General features: G+C 42.4%; 2 protein-coding genes across 2 annotated transcripts; one reads left to right on the top strand and one right to left on the bottom strand.

The window, feature by feature from the left end:
- The first annotated feature begins 2,730 nt into the window (after nt 1-2,730).
- Nucleotides 2,731-4,618, top strand: LOC138885937 (uncharacterized). The gene is made up of 2 exons (XM_070166943.1): nt 2,731-3,041; nt 3,676-4,618. The coding sequence occupies exons 1-2, from the start codon at nt 2,731-2,733 to the stop codon at nt 4,616-4,618; spliced, it is 1,254 nt and encodes a 417-aa protein (XP_070023044.1).
- A 4,913-nt stretch (nt 4,619-9,531) lies between these two features.
- LOC138885936 (uncharacterized) lies at nt 9,532-10,964 on the bottom strand. The gene is made up of 3 exons (XM_070166942.1): nt 10,830-10,964; nt 9,802-10,125; nt 9,532-9,696 (listed from the first exon to the last, which is right to left on the bottom strand). The coding sequence occupies exons 1-3, from the start codon at nt 10,962-10,964 to the stop codon at nt 9,532-9,534; spliced, it is 624 nt and encodes a 207-aa protein (XP_070023043.1).
- Nucleotides 10,965-13,532: the final 2,568 nt, after the last annotated feature.

Below are 13,532 nucleotides of genomic sequence, written 5' to 3'. Positions count from 1 at the left end.
CCACGAAAAATCGAAAGAATTGTACAACGGAGTCATTTGTCACTATTTTTGTTTTCTTTTGGAGCGATTGTCCGTGAAGCAAAAATCACGTGCTTACAATAATAACATAAGAGAGTAACAAAAATACCAAATCTTTTAACTGGGTAAAATATACTACCCGAGCGGAGCAATATTACCACTATAATATTATAAATTAGTAGTGTCAAGAGGCTACTACAACTTCGAAAGAAATAATACTCTTTAGTTTAAATACCTCACAATAATATTACTCACACTCACTATTTATCTCACAGACCACGATCTGTGGATTACTCTCTCTAACTTCTGTTACTTCTCTATGCTTTTTGGTATGTTTGAAGAAGTGAGAGAGCTTCTCCTTTTATAGGAGAAACTAACCTTGGGCTCCAAGTGTGCTACAGGAAAATTTTAATTCTCCTCCACAACTTTGCATACTTTGGCTCCAAATAAAATCTTCCGCCAAGCTTCTCTGCCAAAGTAAATTCACAAGCAAAATAGGCACAAGGCTATTGCCAACTATTGCCAACCAACGGGATGGACCCCTCACTCTTCAACATTGGGTTTACAGTCTTCTTCTTCATCTAACATCGACACACTCATATCTTTGAAAACACCGCCCTTCTCCGTCTTTATATCCATACAAAACTTCACTCTCTTTCCCGGAAACTCCATGAAAACCAGTTACAAACTTCAGCCTTAAACACTCACAAAATGCGATAAAGTTCAGCCCAAAAAACGAGCAGTTGTTTAACCCCAAAACAGCCCCAAATTAGTTGCAAAATCCATCCCCAAAGAGCAGCGAAATCAGCCGTGAAATTGCTGAAGAAAGCAGTCAAAAACTGACCTTAAACATCCCCAAAATAACTCCAAAACCCAGCTGAAAAACCAGCCAAATTCCAGTCCAAAACCGCATCAAAAGTAGGGCAAAAATGCAGCTGAAAACAGCCGCAAATCAGCTGCCGATAACCACCAAAAACAGCCCAGAAAAGCCATGAAAATCGACCCAAAACCAGCTGAAACGCCTCCCAAAAGTCAGCTCAAAACTCAGCTATGAAACAACCCGAAACGACCCCGAAAATGACCCGAAACAGCCCCAAAGAACGATCCAACACCAGCTGAAAAATAGTTGCAAAACAGGCCTAAAACTAGCCTTTTCCCACCTGCAAAATCCCGAAAAAAAAGAGGTGTAACATTACGCATGATTATTGCCTATTTCCTATTCGCCATACTTATGAATAGTTATTAATTTACTTCATCATTATCATCTCTCTCTTTTATTAGTATAAATAGTTGTTCACTCAATTGCTTAAACGAAAATAGTCATATACACGCTAGAAAAAGTAAACAATAAATCGATAATTATTTGTGTAAAGATCGCTTTTTTTTTCTTTCCACTCAGTATCCGATGATCACTGTTAAAGCCCAAATAAGCTAGATTCGCGCTGTGTAATGCCTATTAAACAGGAAGAGTTCCTTACCGACATGATATTTTGCATTGAGCAACTTCCATAATTAGACAAGTGTATACGGTCAAAATCGTATGCCTCCGATTTATAGGTTCGAGGGTCCATCCTAGGCCCGAGTCCGGGCAAGGTCGAGTTCGAGATCGGCTGACCAAACTTGAGCTCGAAGACAGGGTGCAATACCTGGTGATGGGAGTTCGAGGAATACCGGGGCCAAGTATGCTCAACCCCGAAATTGTACCGCTATGGATTTGTACCAGAATAAGCTAGATTCCTGTCGCGTTCCCAAAATCATGGCGCAAATCCCGGAATAGGATTGTACGATTCAATACTAGGCGGTTAGACAACTGCATCAAGAATATTCCTTACTGTAAATAGAAATATACCTTATTTTAGGATTCCCCTATTATATAAAGGAGACCCCAATCATTTGTAACATAATCTAATCATTGATAAAAGAATATACTCTCTACCTTTTTGCTTACTATTCATCAGAATTGTCCTTAGCTTTACTGCTCTTACTTCACTTTTCTTACTTAATTGTTCTTACTTCTCTAAGCCCACCTCGAGGTCACTAAGCTCGAGGTCACCGCTATCAAGTAATATCGGTTTGATTAACTTGTCTCTTTCATTTCTACTTCATATTTCTTGATTATTAATTGGTATTGAACTAAATCACATATCTTTAAAACCACAAACCAAATCTAATTGTTACTCGTATTTTTGAGATAAACAGTTTGGCGCTCACTGTGGGGCTAAAGATAATAGTGATTATTTCTTTACTGATTCTCGTTACACACGTTGCCTTTACATTTTTTCTTGTCAAGATTTTTTGATTCTCGGATTGAAACATGTCTAGCTCACAAAACGCACTCATTCATGACAACAAAGGTCTTGGAGAAAATAGCAACGCAATAGTTAGTGTACCACCGATAAACCCACGGGAAGTGCCAAATGTGGAACCTATTGATGTTAGTTCTCACATTGCTTTGAATGCAGATCTAGGTGCAGACCTCGAAGAAAATATACATAGGGAAGCCCGATCCGGTGGCCAGAGAACACAAGGAATGGGAGAAGGGGTAGTCAGCCTCCAAGTGATATTCGAGATGCTGCAAGCTCAGCAAATCGCCATCGCTCAACTTCAGAGTCATAAAAAACTCCAAACACAACTGAACCAGTAAACTCTCGGCGTACTTAACCAGGACTAGAAAGGACCGACGAAAGTGGCTCGGGGACTGACCCCACGATTATGAGAATGCTCGAGGAGCTTACTAAGGGGATCAAGTTCGGGGAGAAGAAAATTGAAGACAACAAGAAGAAGGTGGAAACTTACAACTCCCGTGTTGACCAAATACCAGGGGCACCTCCAGTTTTGAAAGGTCTAGACGCCAAAAAGTTCATACAAAAACCATTCCCCCCGAGTGAGGCTATGATGCCCATTCCCAAGAAATTTTGCATGCCCGATATACCAAAATATAACGGGACAACCGACCCAAACGAGCATATTACTTCATACACTTGTGGGATCAAAGGAAATGACTTGAATGACGATGAAATCGAGTCAGTTTTGTTGAAAATAATTTGGGGAAGCACTATCAAAGGGAGCCATGATTTGGTATCACAACTTAGCTCTTAACTCTATTGATTCATTTTCTATGTTAGCATATGCCTTCATGAAAGCACACGCCGGGGCCATAAAGGTGGCCACGAGAAAATTGGACGTCTTCAAAATAAAGCAAAGGAACGACGAGATGCTAAGGGAGTTCGTGTCCCGATTTCAGATGGAAAGAATGGAGTTACCACCGATCTCGGATGACCGGGCAGTACAAGCTTTCATGCAGGGTTTGAATGAAAAGAGCTCAATTGCATCTCGATAATTAAAGCAAAACTTGATCGAATATCCAGTTGTGACATGGTCGGATATGTACAATAGTTACCAGTCAAAAATTAGGGCCGAAGACGACCAGTTGGGAGCCCGCTCGGGTTCAGTTCATCCTAACAGATTTGCATCCAAGTCCCCGAGGGACACAGACTGGGAATCGAGATTTAACAAAGAATGGTATCAGCCATATGTCAATCGAAGAAATAGAGGCCCAAGACGTAACACTCCTCGGAGCGATCGGAGAAACGATCGAGGTCAAAGTTCTCGGACTCATGAGTAAGAGCGGTTTCGATAAACATTTCGGCCCCGCAGAGGCCCTCGATTATCAGAGTACAACTTCAACATAGATGCGTCAGGGATTGTCTCAACTATTGGGAGAATCAAAGACACCAAGTGGCCCAGGCCAATACAGACCGATCCTTCTCAAAGAAACCCGAACTTGATGTGCAAGTATCATGGCACACATGGTCATAGAACAGAAGACTGTAGGAATCTAAGGGAAGAAGTGGCTTGGTTGTTCAACGAGGGCCACCTTCGAAAATTCCTAAGTGATCGGGCTAAGAATCACTTCAGAGAGAGGGATGTAAGGAAAAATGAGCAAGAAGAACCACAACATGTGATCCACATAATCATTAGCGGAGTAGATGTCCCTCAACGACCTGTGTTCAAGCGCACCAAAGTATCAATCACCAGAGAAAAACTGACTCGGAGCTATGTGCCCGAGGTCATCTTTTCATTCTGTGATGAGGAAGCAGAAGGCATATCTCAGCCTCACAACGACGCCCTGGTAATATCTATCCTTTTGAATAAAATTCAAGTTAAATGTGTTTTCGTAGATCCAGGTATCTCAGTAAACATAATCAGATTGAGGATCGTGGAACAACTCAGCCTACAAGATCAGATTCTGCCTGTATCTCGGGTCCTGAATGGCTTCAACATGGAAAGCGAAACAACAAAAGGAGAAATTATCTTGCCAGTAAACGTAGCCGGGACCATACAAGATATGAAGTTCCATGTCATCAAGGGTGACATGAGGTATAATGCACTCCTCGAGAGACCGTGGATACACAACATGAGAGCAGTGCCTTCAACTCTTCACCAAATGATGAAGTTGCCAAAAGAAGAAGGAGTAAAAAAAGTCTACGAGGAACAACATGCTGCAAAGGAGATATTTGCAATCGAGGAAGTGGTGCCGGCTCTAGAGCCTTCAACCTCGGAGAAGTCGAGCACCAAAGATAAGCAGGCGGCCGAATAGAAATAACCGCCTCCAGCCTCGATGGAGTTGGAGCAACAAGTAATAGAAGAAGAAGATGAGGATTTCCTTACTCCTCGAACCTTTGTCATTCCCGAAGAATCTGATGCAACCAAATCAACTATCGAGGAGCTGGAGCAGGTCACTTTGGTCGAGTACATGTCTGAGAGAAAGGTATACATGGGAACGGGATTAACCCCCGAACTCAGGAAAAAAACTCATTCAATTTCTTATTGATAATATAGATTGCTTTGCTTGGTCCCACTTAGATATTACAAGGATTCCACCAAAAATCACCACACATCGGCTAAGCACCGATCCCAGGTTCAAACCGGCAAAGCAAAAAAGGAGGCTTCAGTCCGAGGTAAAGCATGCTTTCATAAAGGACGAGGTAACCAAACTTCTTAAAATAGGATCTATTCGGGAGGTAAAGTATCCCAAGTGGCTAGCCAACGTAGTTGTAGTTCCTAAAAGAGAAAACAAACTTAGAATGTGCATAGATTATAAGGACTTGAACAAGGCATGTCCAAAAGATTCTTTCCCCTTGCCAAACATCCATCGTATGATCGATGCAACGGCTGGCCACAAGATCCTAACTTTTCTTGATGCCTACTCTAGGTACAATCAGATCCAGATGAACCCGGAGGACCAGGAAAAGACTTTGTTTATCACTAAATTTGGAACTTATTGTTACAACGTAATGCCCTTCGGGCTAAAGAATGCAGAAGCTACATATCAATGACTAGTTAACAAAATGTTTGAAGAATAAATAGGCAAAACAATAGAAGTTTATATTGATGATATGTTGGTTAAGTCCTTGCGCGCAGAGGACCATTTAGTTCATTTGCAGGAAACATTCAAAATTTTGAGGCAATACAACATGAAGCTTAACCCCGAGAAATGTTCCTTCAGAGTTGGCTCGGGTAAGTTCATCGGCTTTATGGTGTCAAATCGGGGTATCAAAATCAACCCCGATAAGATCAAGGCTATGGAGGATATCACGATCATGGATAGTGTGAAGGCCGTGCAAAGGCTAACAGGGGGAATATCTGCCTTGGGTTGATTCATTTCGAGGTCGTCGAATTGGAGTCACTGGTTCTTTTCCTTGCTCAAAAAGAAAAAGGATTTTGCATGGAACCCAGAATGTCAGCAAGCCCTAGAAGAATTAAAGCGATATTTGTCGAGCCCGTCTTTGCTTCACACCCCGAAGATAGATAAAAAACTTTATCTATACTTGGCAGTGTACGAGATAGCGGTAAGTGGGGTACTAGTTCGAGAAGAGCAAGGTACGCAATTTCCTGTTTATTACGTAAGCCGAACTCTAGGAGATGCTGAAACTAGGTACCCTCACTTAGAAAAATTAGCACTTGCATTGATAAGCGCATCTCGAAAGTTAAAACCATATTTTCAATGTCATCCTATATGTGTATTAACCACTTACCCTCTTCGAAATTTTTTACATAAGCCCGAGCTATCTGGCCGATTGGCTAAATGGGCAATCGAACTTAGCGGGTACGATATCGAATATCAACCCCGAACTGCCATCAAGTCTCAAATCCTAGCTGACTTCATGGCTGATTTTATGCCGACCCTCGTACCCAAAGTGGAGAAGGAACTCCTGTTAAGCTCGGGTACAACATCAGGGGTATGGACCCTCTTTTACGGACAGTGTATCGAATGTGAAGGGGTCCGGGCTTGGCATTGTCTTGAAGCCACCCACAGGTGATACTATTAGGTGATCTGTCAAAACTCCAAGATTAACTAAAAATAAGGCCGAGTATGGGGCCGTGATTGCAGGTCTCGAGCTAGCTAAAAACTTGGGGCAGAAATCATCGAGGCCAAGTGCGATTCGCTATTGATGGTAAACCAAGTAAACAAAAGCTTCGAGGTTCGAGAGGATAGAATGCAATGGTACTTGGATAAGTTACATGTAAATTTGCACCGATTCAAGGAGTGGACTCTCGACCAATGTGCCTCAAGAGCAAAATAGCAAAGCTGATGCACTTGCCAATCTGGGATCCTTGGTCGATGAAGATGACATCATCTCGGGGGCTTTTGACCAATTATCAAGGTCTGTGGTTGAAGAGGGTCATGCTGAGATAAATTCAACAAGTCTAAGGTGGGACTGAAGGAATAAGTATATTGACTATTTGAAGAATGGAAAACTACCATCGGACCCCAAAGAATTAAGGGCCCTATGAGCCAAGGCTGCTAGGTTTGCATTGGATGAAGACAGAACATTGTATAGGAGAACGTTCGATGGGCCATTTGCGGTATATTTGGGGCCAGGGGACACCGATTATGTCCTTCGAGAAATCCACAAAGGCACTCGTGGGAATCACTCCAAGTCTTTGGTTCGCAAAGATATCAGAGCAGGTTACTACTGGGATAGCATGGAAAAAAATACTAAGGAATTTGTTAGAAATGTGATAAATGTCAACCATTCGCACCGATTATCCATCAGCCTAGAGAACAACTCCATTCGGTCCTATCCCCGTGGCCTTTCATGAAATGGGAATGGATATAGTAGGCCATCTACCAACGGCCCCAGGTAAAGCTAAATTTATTCTATTTATGACTGATTATTTTTTTAAATAGGTGGAAGCACAAGCCTTCGAGAAGGTTAGAGAAAAAGAAGTTATCGACTTTATTTGGGACCACATCATATGCCGGTTCGGGATACCTACCGAGATTGTATGTGACAATGGAAAACAATTCATCAGCAGCAAGGTGACGGAGTTCCTCGAGGCACACAGAATCAAGAGAATCTTATCGACACCATACCATCCAACTGGAAACAGACAGGCCGAGTCGACAAATAAAACTATTATCCAAAACTTGAAGAAAAGATTGGACGATGCGAAAGGGAAATGGAGAGAAGTTTTACCCGAGGTCCTTTAGGCGTATTGGACGATATCGAAGTCTAGAATGGGGGCCACCCCATTTTCTCTAGTATATGGCTCTAAGGCCCTCATCCCCGTCGAGGTTAGAGAACCAAGCGCCAGGTTTCGACATGCATCGGAGGAGTTAAATCATGAGGCCATGAATGCTAGCCTCGAGTTATTAGATGAAAAGCGAGAAACAATGCTTGTTCGGATGGCCACGCAAAAGCAAAGGATCGAAAGATACTACAATAGAAGGACCAACCTTCGGCACTTTGGAATCGGGGACTTAGTTCTATGAAAGGTCAAACTCAATACTCGAGACCCTAATGAAGAGAAACTAGGCCCGAATTGGGAAAGACCGTACCGAGTCCTCATAGTTGTTGGTAAAGGATCTTACAAACTTAGCACAATGAGAGGTTAACAACTGCCAAACAATGGGAACATATCATTACTCAAACGTACTACTGCTCAGGTATGACTTTATCCTTTTTGTCCATTTGAGTTTAAAACTAACTTATTACAAATTTTCGATTGAAGCTATTAAAGGCACGCGATCTCGAAGACACACTGTTTACACGAAGGCCTTAGGTTTTAAAGCATGTGTCGTACTCTTTTTCCCTTAGATCGGATTTTGTCCCAAATGGGTTTTACCGGCAAGGTTTTTAACGAGGCAATAATTATGTGCTACCTAAGGAGAACTCAACATTATCCAAGGCTTCTTTTCAATCAACCTCGAATACTGGGGGGCATCACCCTCGGAGCTTATATTTTCAAGGAAAATACTTCACTCCTAAGAGGACCTCGATAGGAAAACTTTATAATGGGCCAAACGGTCAGATGAACCGTGTCCATATAGAATAGTCAAGCCCCAACGGCAAAGCATGTACGCATGTATCAATTATTTGAAGAAGCATTCTGTTAATATCAAAAACACTTTGTGTCTCAAAGAAGTATACTATTATACGAGCTATACACTTATAATCCTACGGGAAATGGCTCAAAATCCTAAACACAAATGCACCCCGAAACACTCGGGGACTGTCATCGACAGTCAGTACATCTGAGTCATCAAAAACTCGAACTCATAAGACCTCAAAGAGGCACCCCCTCAAAAAAAAGGCCAAGGCCAATATATTCGGAGACTAACTTTTCGAACAAGTTCGAAAAGTTATCGGGAAACAAGTCCAAGTGACATACCCGAAGGCTACGGCCATATTAAAGACTACGGTCATATAAAGGCTATAGCCAAAATAATGCGGCTTGGAGATGTCCGACTTCCGCCATAAATTAAAGGCCTTTAAACATTGAAAAACTTATTAAACCAGGCTACCCTCGGCAAAAGAAAAATATAAGGAGCTTCGATAAATTTAGCCCTCAAATAATTTAAAGGCTTCGATAAACATCAGCCTTCGGAAAATACCTCAAGAGGTATTCAATTATTATTACATAAACAAGTTGCTAATAAGGTTCGAATACGTCGAACCTTCGAAAAACCCAATGGGTACAAAAAATACATGCTAAGGCATAACAATTTTTACTAAGTCTTTTAGCCGAAAAGAGGAAAAAAGTATAGCCACTTTAAAGGCCGAATTGGCCCAACCTAAAGAGCCTAAGGGTCGATATATAAGAGCCTAAGGGCCGATGTATAAGAGCCTAAAGGCCAACTTAAAGAGCCTAAGTGCCAAAACATATAGAGGTCGAGACCTCGTTCTCACTCGACTCAGACTCGAGAATTCTGACATCTTGAGCTCGTATCCAGGTGATTTAAGCTCGAGAATTACTAAAGACCTTAAGAGGCATTATGTCAATAAATAAAAAGCCTAAGGGTCCATTATGTTCTGAGTTCAAACCAATACTTAGACTGATCATTTGGGTTGTACAATTGAATTTTCCATAAATAAGGACAAGATGGGATTAAGCACAAGCCAAGATTGAAACGAAGAGTTCCTTTGTATTTCCAAAAGATATTTACAAATACCCGTGAGGGGTCCTTACACAAAAGACACTAAGGCAAAATAAAGAAACCTAAAACTACTCCGGCGCCGCATCTTCAGCAGTTGCATCTCCTTCGGGAGCTGCGTCTTCGAGAGCCTCACCCTCAAGGCCTTCATCTTCGTCTCCCCCACTATTAGAGCCACTGGCTGAATCTTCTTCATTAGAAAGAAAAATGGAGGCCTCTTCTTCCGAAGTCTTAGTCTTTTCAATATCGGCCAAGAGATCGAAGCTGCGAACATGCACCTCCTCGAGGGTTTCTCTTCGAGACTGTCACCTGGCATGGTCAAGTGTACACGATAACCTGACCTCGGCAGTAGTGAACATCTCCTTTGGCCGAGCATTAGTTGCTTCAGCGTCGGCTCGATATGAAGATATAATTTCCTCAGTGTCAGATTTGGCCTTGGCCAGCTCAGCAACAGATTTAGCTTTAAGCTCCTCAATTTCGTGGACTCGAGCTCGGCTCTCCTCCTTCACCCTTTGAAACTGGTGTTCGAGTGAAGTCAGCTGCTCTCGAAGAGTTTCTTTCTCTGAGGTGAGATTGTCCATTCCTTGCCTCCACCCTAGGGTCTCGGCCTCCTTTATCTTAAGCTCCTCCCGAAGCTGCTCCACCAACTCGCCCTTCTGCTGAAACTGCGAAATTGAAGCATTAGTCATCAAAACAAACAAGTACATAACAGGCCCTCAAAGGCTATATTACATTTTCAACAAGCTCGGTTCGTTCCTGACAAGCCTTCATCAATTCAACTCGGAGATCGCTTACCTCCACCTCTTTCTTGACGTAGATGATTTTAAGACTATCCCTTCTTCAGAGATCTTCTTAAGCTCGGCCCCATATCAAGCAAGCTCGGTTTGAGACTTGGAGAACGATTTCTTATGGAGCACGACGGCCTTCACAAATAAGGATAGGTTAGACTCAGAATAACAAGGATATAGTACAAGCGTAATTTCAAAAGATAAAAACTTACTTGTTTGAAGAGTCGCCGGGCATCATCGAAAATAAAAGAAGCATCTGGGTAGGGGCCATCATCGATCTCAGCTAGGCATTCTCGAAAGATATCATGCCCTTCGTGGATCATCCCCACATCGAAAGTTCTCATATTCCGAGCATCTCGGAATTTCCCCTCGGAGAACTCAATGCCAGTCGGCGAATCATCCACATTGATTACCCCAAATAATCCACTCTAGGTGTTCTCTTCTATTTGAAGGGGCTCGGGACCGGGCCCCTCAATCTCACCTTCCAAATGACCTCCAAAACGAGGTGCTCTTTTGCTACCTAATGGCTTATGGACTTTACTCGAGCTCTCCTCGGAAATTTCTTTGGTCCTAAAATGAACCGCATCTGCCGCCACCGGTTTGGCAGACTTCAAAGCACCAGTGCTTCCTCTTTTACGAGCTACCAACATGCAGTCGTCATCTTCTTCTTCTTCCTGGTCCCGGAGGCATTGAGCCATTTCCAGAGATAAGGCCATAGTATCGGCCTTAGGCTTTCGAATCGTTCTCTTCTTCGGCTTCGGGGTATTTGCAGACGACCCCCTCTTTCTCTTCTTTTCTTTGGGAGGCTTTGAGATCTCTTTTTCACTAGGTAGGGCGGCCGCATTTTGACAGCTTCTCTAAGGCCTGCATAAAGATGAAGTAAGTATTGCATTGAGGAACACAAGTAAGACAACAAGAAAACTCACCGCGGTTTTTTGCCTCCCATCGGCCCTTGGCTAAATCGCTCCATTAGCGTTCCACATATGAAAGTAGTAGAGGCTAGTTTGTGAACCCAACCCTAGGTTCAGGACAGCTCTAGGAAACCAAGCGACAGGTGCACCATCGGAAATGGGTTATATCGAGAAAAAGATAAAACCATGAAAGAAAAAGAGAAGCAAGGCATAAAGTTACTGTATATTTACGTTTAGTATTTTATTCCTCGAGGAATGGTATTCTCTCAACCAGAATCAGGTCAGAGGTCCTGACTCGGATAAATAGGCTCATCCATCCTCGGTATTTGTCCTCATCGATGTTGGAGAAGAGAGATTTCGAGGATCGACGTTGTAGTTTTATCAAGCCACCTCGGTATAGTCGAGGTTTGTACAGCCTGATTAGATGGTCGAGGGTGAAAGGCATCCCCTCGACCTGGCTCGAGAAGAACCTGATCAAATGAACAATTCTCTAGAATGAAGGGTAGATCTGATCAAGCGTCACTTGGTATCATTGGCAGAAGTCGAGAATAACTGGATCTATGGGACCCAAAGCTGGATTTGTCGGGCCCAGCGTGAATGGGTATGTGTTCACACTTAAGTACCTCGCTTTATGGGTAGTAATGTCCTCCTCTAGGGAAGGAATCACTACATCTTTGTCATCCCATTTGCACTCCCTCTTTACCTGCTTAAGCTCATCCTTGGTTATCAAACAGATATATCGAGACATGGGCTCACATTGGCCTGGTGTCGATACAGGTTTTTCAATTTTGAGATCGGATGTTATTTCACACGGTGGGGGAATACACTCCTTGATGCGAGGTGGCACCACCGGTTTACTTCTGGATGGTCGTGATGACGAAGAGGATTTTTATTTTTGGGGAACGATTTTGGATGTTTTAGCCATTTTAGTTCAAGTAAAGAAGAAAAGGTTGTTGATGGAGTAAAGAATAAATTGAGAAAAGTACAGTTTAAGGGAATTGAAAGAACTAGCAAGATTTAGTAAAGAATTAAAAAGTAAAGTTTGCAAAATTGTGAAGTTAGCCTATTTATAGAATTCACTTAAGCGTATTGGGGAAGCCAAAAAGCCGACCATCAGTCGCCTCTAATTAATGACCTTGGAAACTATGCAGACGCGACCTTTCAATCACTTCAGACACTGACATCACGAGATCGGCATCATGATCGAGACATTGAGGAAATCAAGACTCAAGTCGTTTCTTATCGTCTTATTTCGAGTTCGAGCAAGTGTTCACTCGACTGCTAAGCCCAAGGGCTACCCGAGTTTGAGAAAATTCTCACTTGGGGACTATAAAAAAGCCTAAGGCTAACTTTATTTTGAGTTCAAGCAAGTGCTCACTCGACTACTAAGCTCACGGGCTACCCAATTTTGAGAAAATTCTCACTCGGGGACTGTCTATGAAGCCTAAGGGCTAACTTTACTTCAAATTCGAAACCTTGCCCTCACTCAACTCGGACTCAGGAGTCCTGATGTCCCTAGCTCGCATCAAATCAATTTAAGCTTAGCTCGAGAATTAACAAAAATCTTAAGGGGTATTATATTGATCGAATAAAAACCTAAGGGTTTATTATGTTCTGAGTCCGATATTCGGACTAATCACCAAAGTTAGGGAATCAAAACTTTTCATGAATAAAGATGGAATGGAATTCAACACGAGCCAAAAATGAGACAAATAGATCCTTTTATATAGATGGTTACAAAATATATTTACAACATCCACGAAGGATCCTTATACAGGAACAAAGAAGCAAAAAACAAAAACCAATAACCTATTCTACTTTTAGGGCCACGTTCTCAAGAGCGGCATTTTCGGGAGCCTCCTTCCTGGGGACCCCATTTTGATCTTTGGAAATGTTTGTATGCTTGAAGAAATTTGGGGCAGAAAACCCTCGATAAATGTAACTTTATTTCCAGCAACGGGGATTGAGCATTCTCTTGAAATTTTGGGCCATAATCCATTAAAAAAGAGCGGTAGAAGAAAAGGACCTGAAAGGAAGACAAGAAGATGTAGCTTCACCTTCTATCACAAGAAAAAACAAAAAAGGTTGCAAGATGCACGAGCAACGATCCAAGTATATTTATCCTTGGTACATTGTACCAGTGTAGGATGCAAAAGTTAGTAGATAATAGTGCCATCTCACTCCATGGAAAGCAAAAAGAATGAAGTGCCACACCAGGTTGAAGTTAAGAAGAGATGAGCGGCAGGGTGAAGTTTGCATATTTTCTAATGCGAGAAGGATTCTGCGCCCTTCTCTCGTTGTTTCAAATGGAAGCTTTGAAAAGGAGAGCCTTGGCGTAACTGGTAAAGTTGCTGCCATACAAACAGGAGGTCG

This window comes from Nicotiana sylvestris, chromosome 2 (genome assembly GCF_000393655.2).
Source record: "Nicotiana sylvestris chromosome 2, ASM39365v2, whole genome shotgun sequence".
NCBI classification, from domain to species: domain Eukaryota; kingdom Viridiplantae; phylum Streptophyta; class Magnoliopsida; order Solanales; family Solanaceae; genus Nicotiana; species Nicotiana sylvestris.
Note: the sequence above shows the minus strand (reverse complement) of the source record. Positions and strands in the feature narration are given on the sequence as shown.

What these genes read in the sequence shown, in the direction of transcription:
- LOC138885937 (XM_070166943.1), top strand. Translation starts at nt 2,731, where the DNA reads ATGAGAATGCTCGAGGAGCTTACTAAGGGGATCAAGTTCGGGGAGAAG. An exon ending in TTGAATGACGATGAAATCGA is followed by an intron (nt 3,042 to 3,675) that starts GTCAGTTTTGTT and finishes TCGGCCCCGCAG; the next exon opens with AGGCCCTCGATTATCAGAGT.
- LOC138885936 (XM_070166942.1), bottom strand. Translation starts at nt 10,964, where the DNA reads ATGGCCTTATCTCTGGAAATGGCTCAATGCCTCCGGGACCAGGAAGAA. An exon ending in AACCGGTGGCGGCAGATGCG is followed by an intron (nt 10,126 to 10,829) that starts GTTCATTTTAGG and finishes TCAATTTCGCAG; the next exon opens with TTTCAGCAGAAGGGCGAGTT. An exon ending in AGATGTTCACTACTGCCGAG is followed by an intron (nt 9,697 to 9,801) that starts GTCAGGTTATCG and finishes GATATTGAAAAG; the next exon opens with ACTAAGACTTCGGAAGAAGA.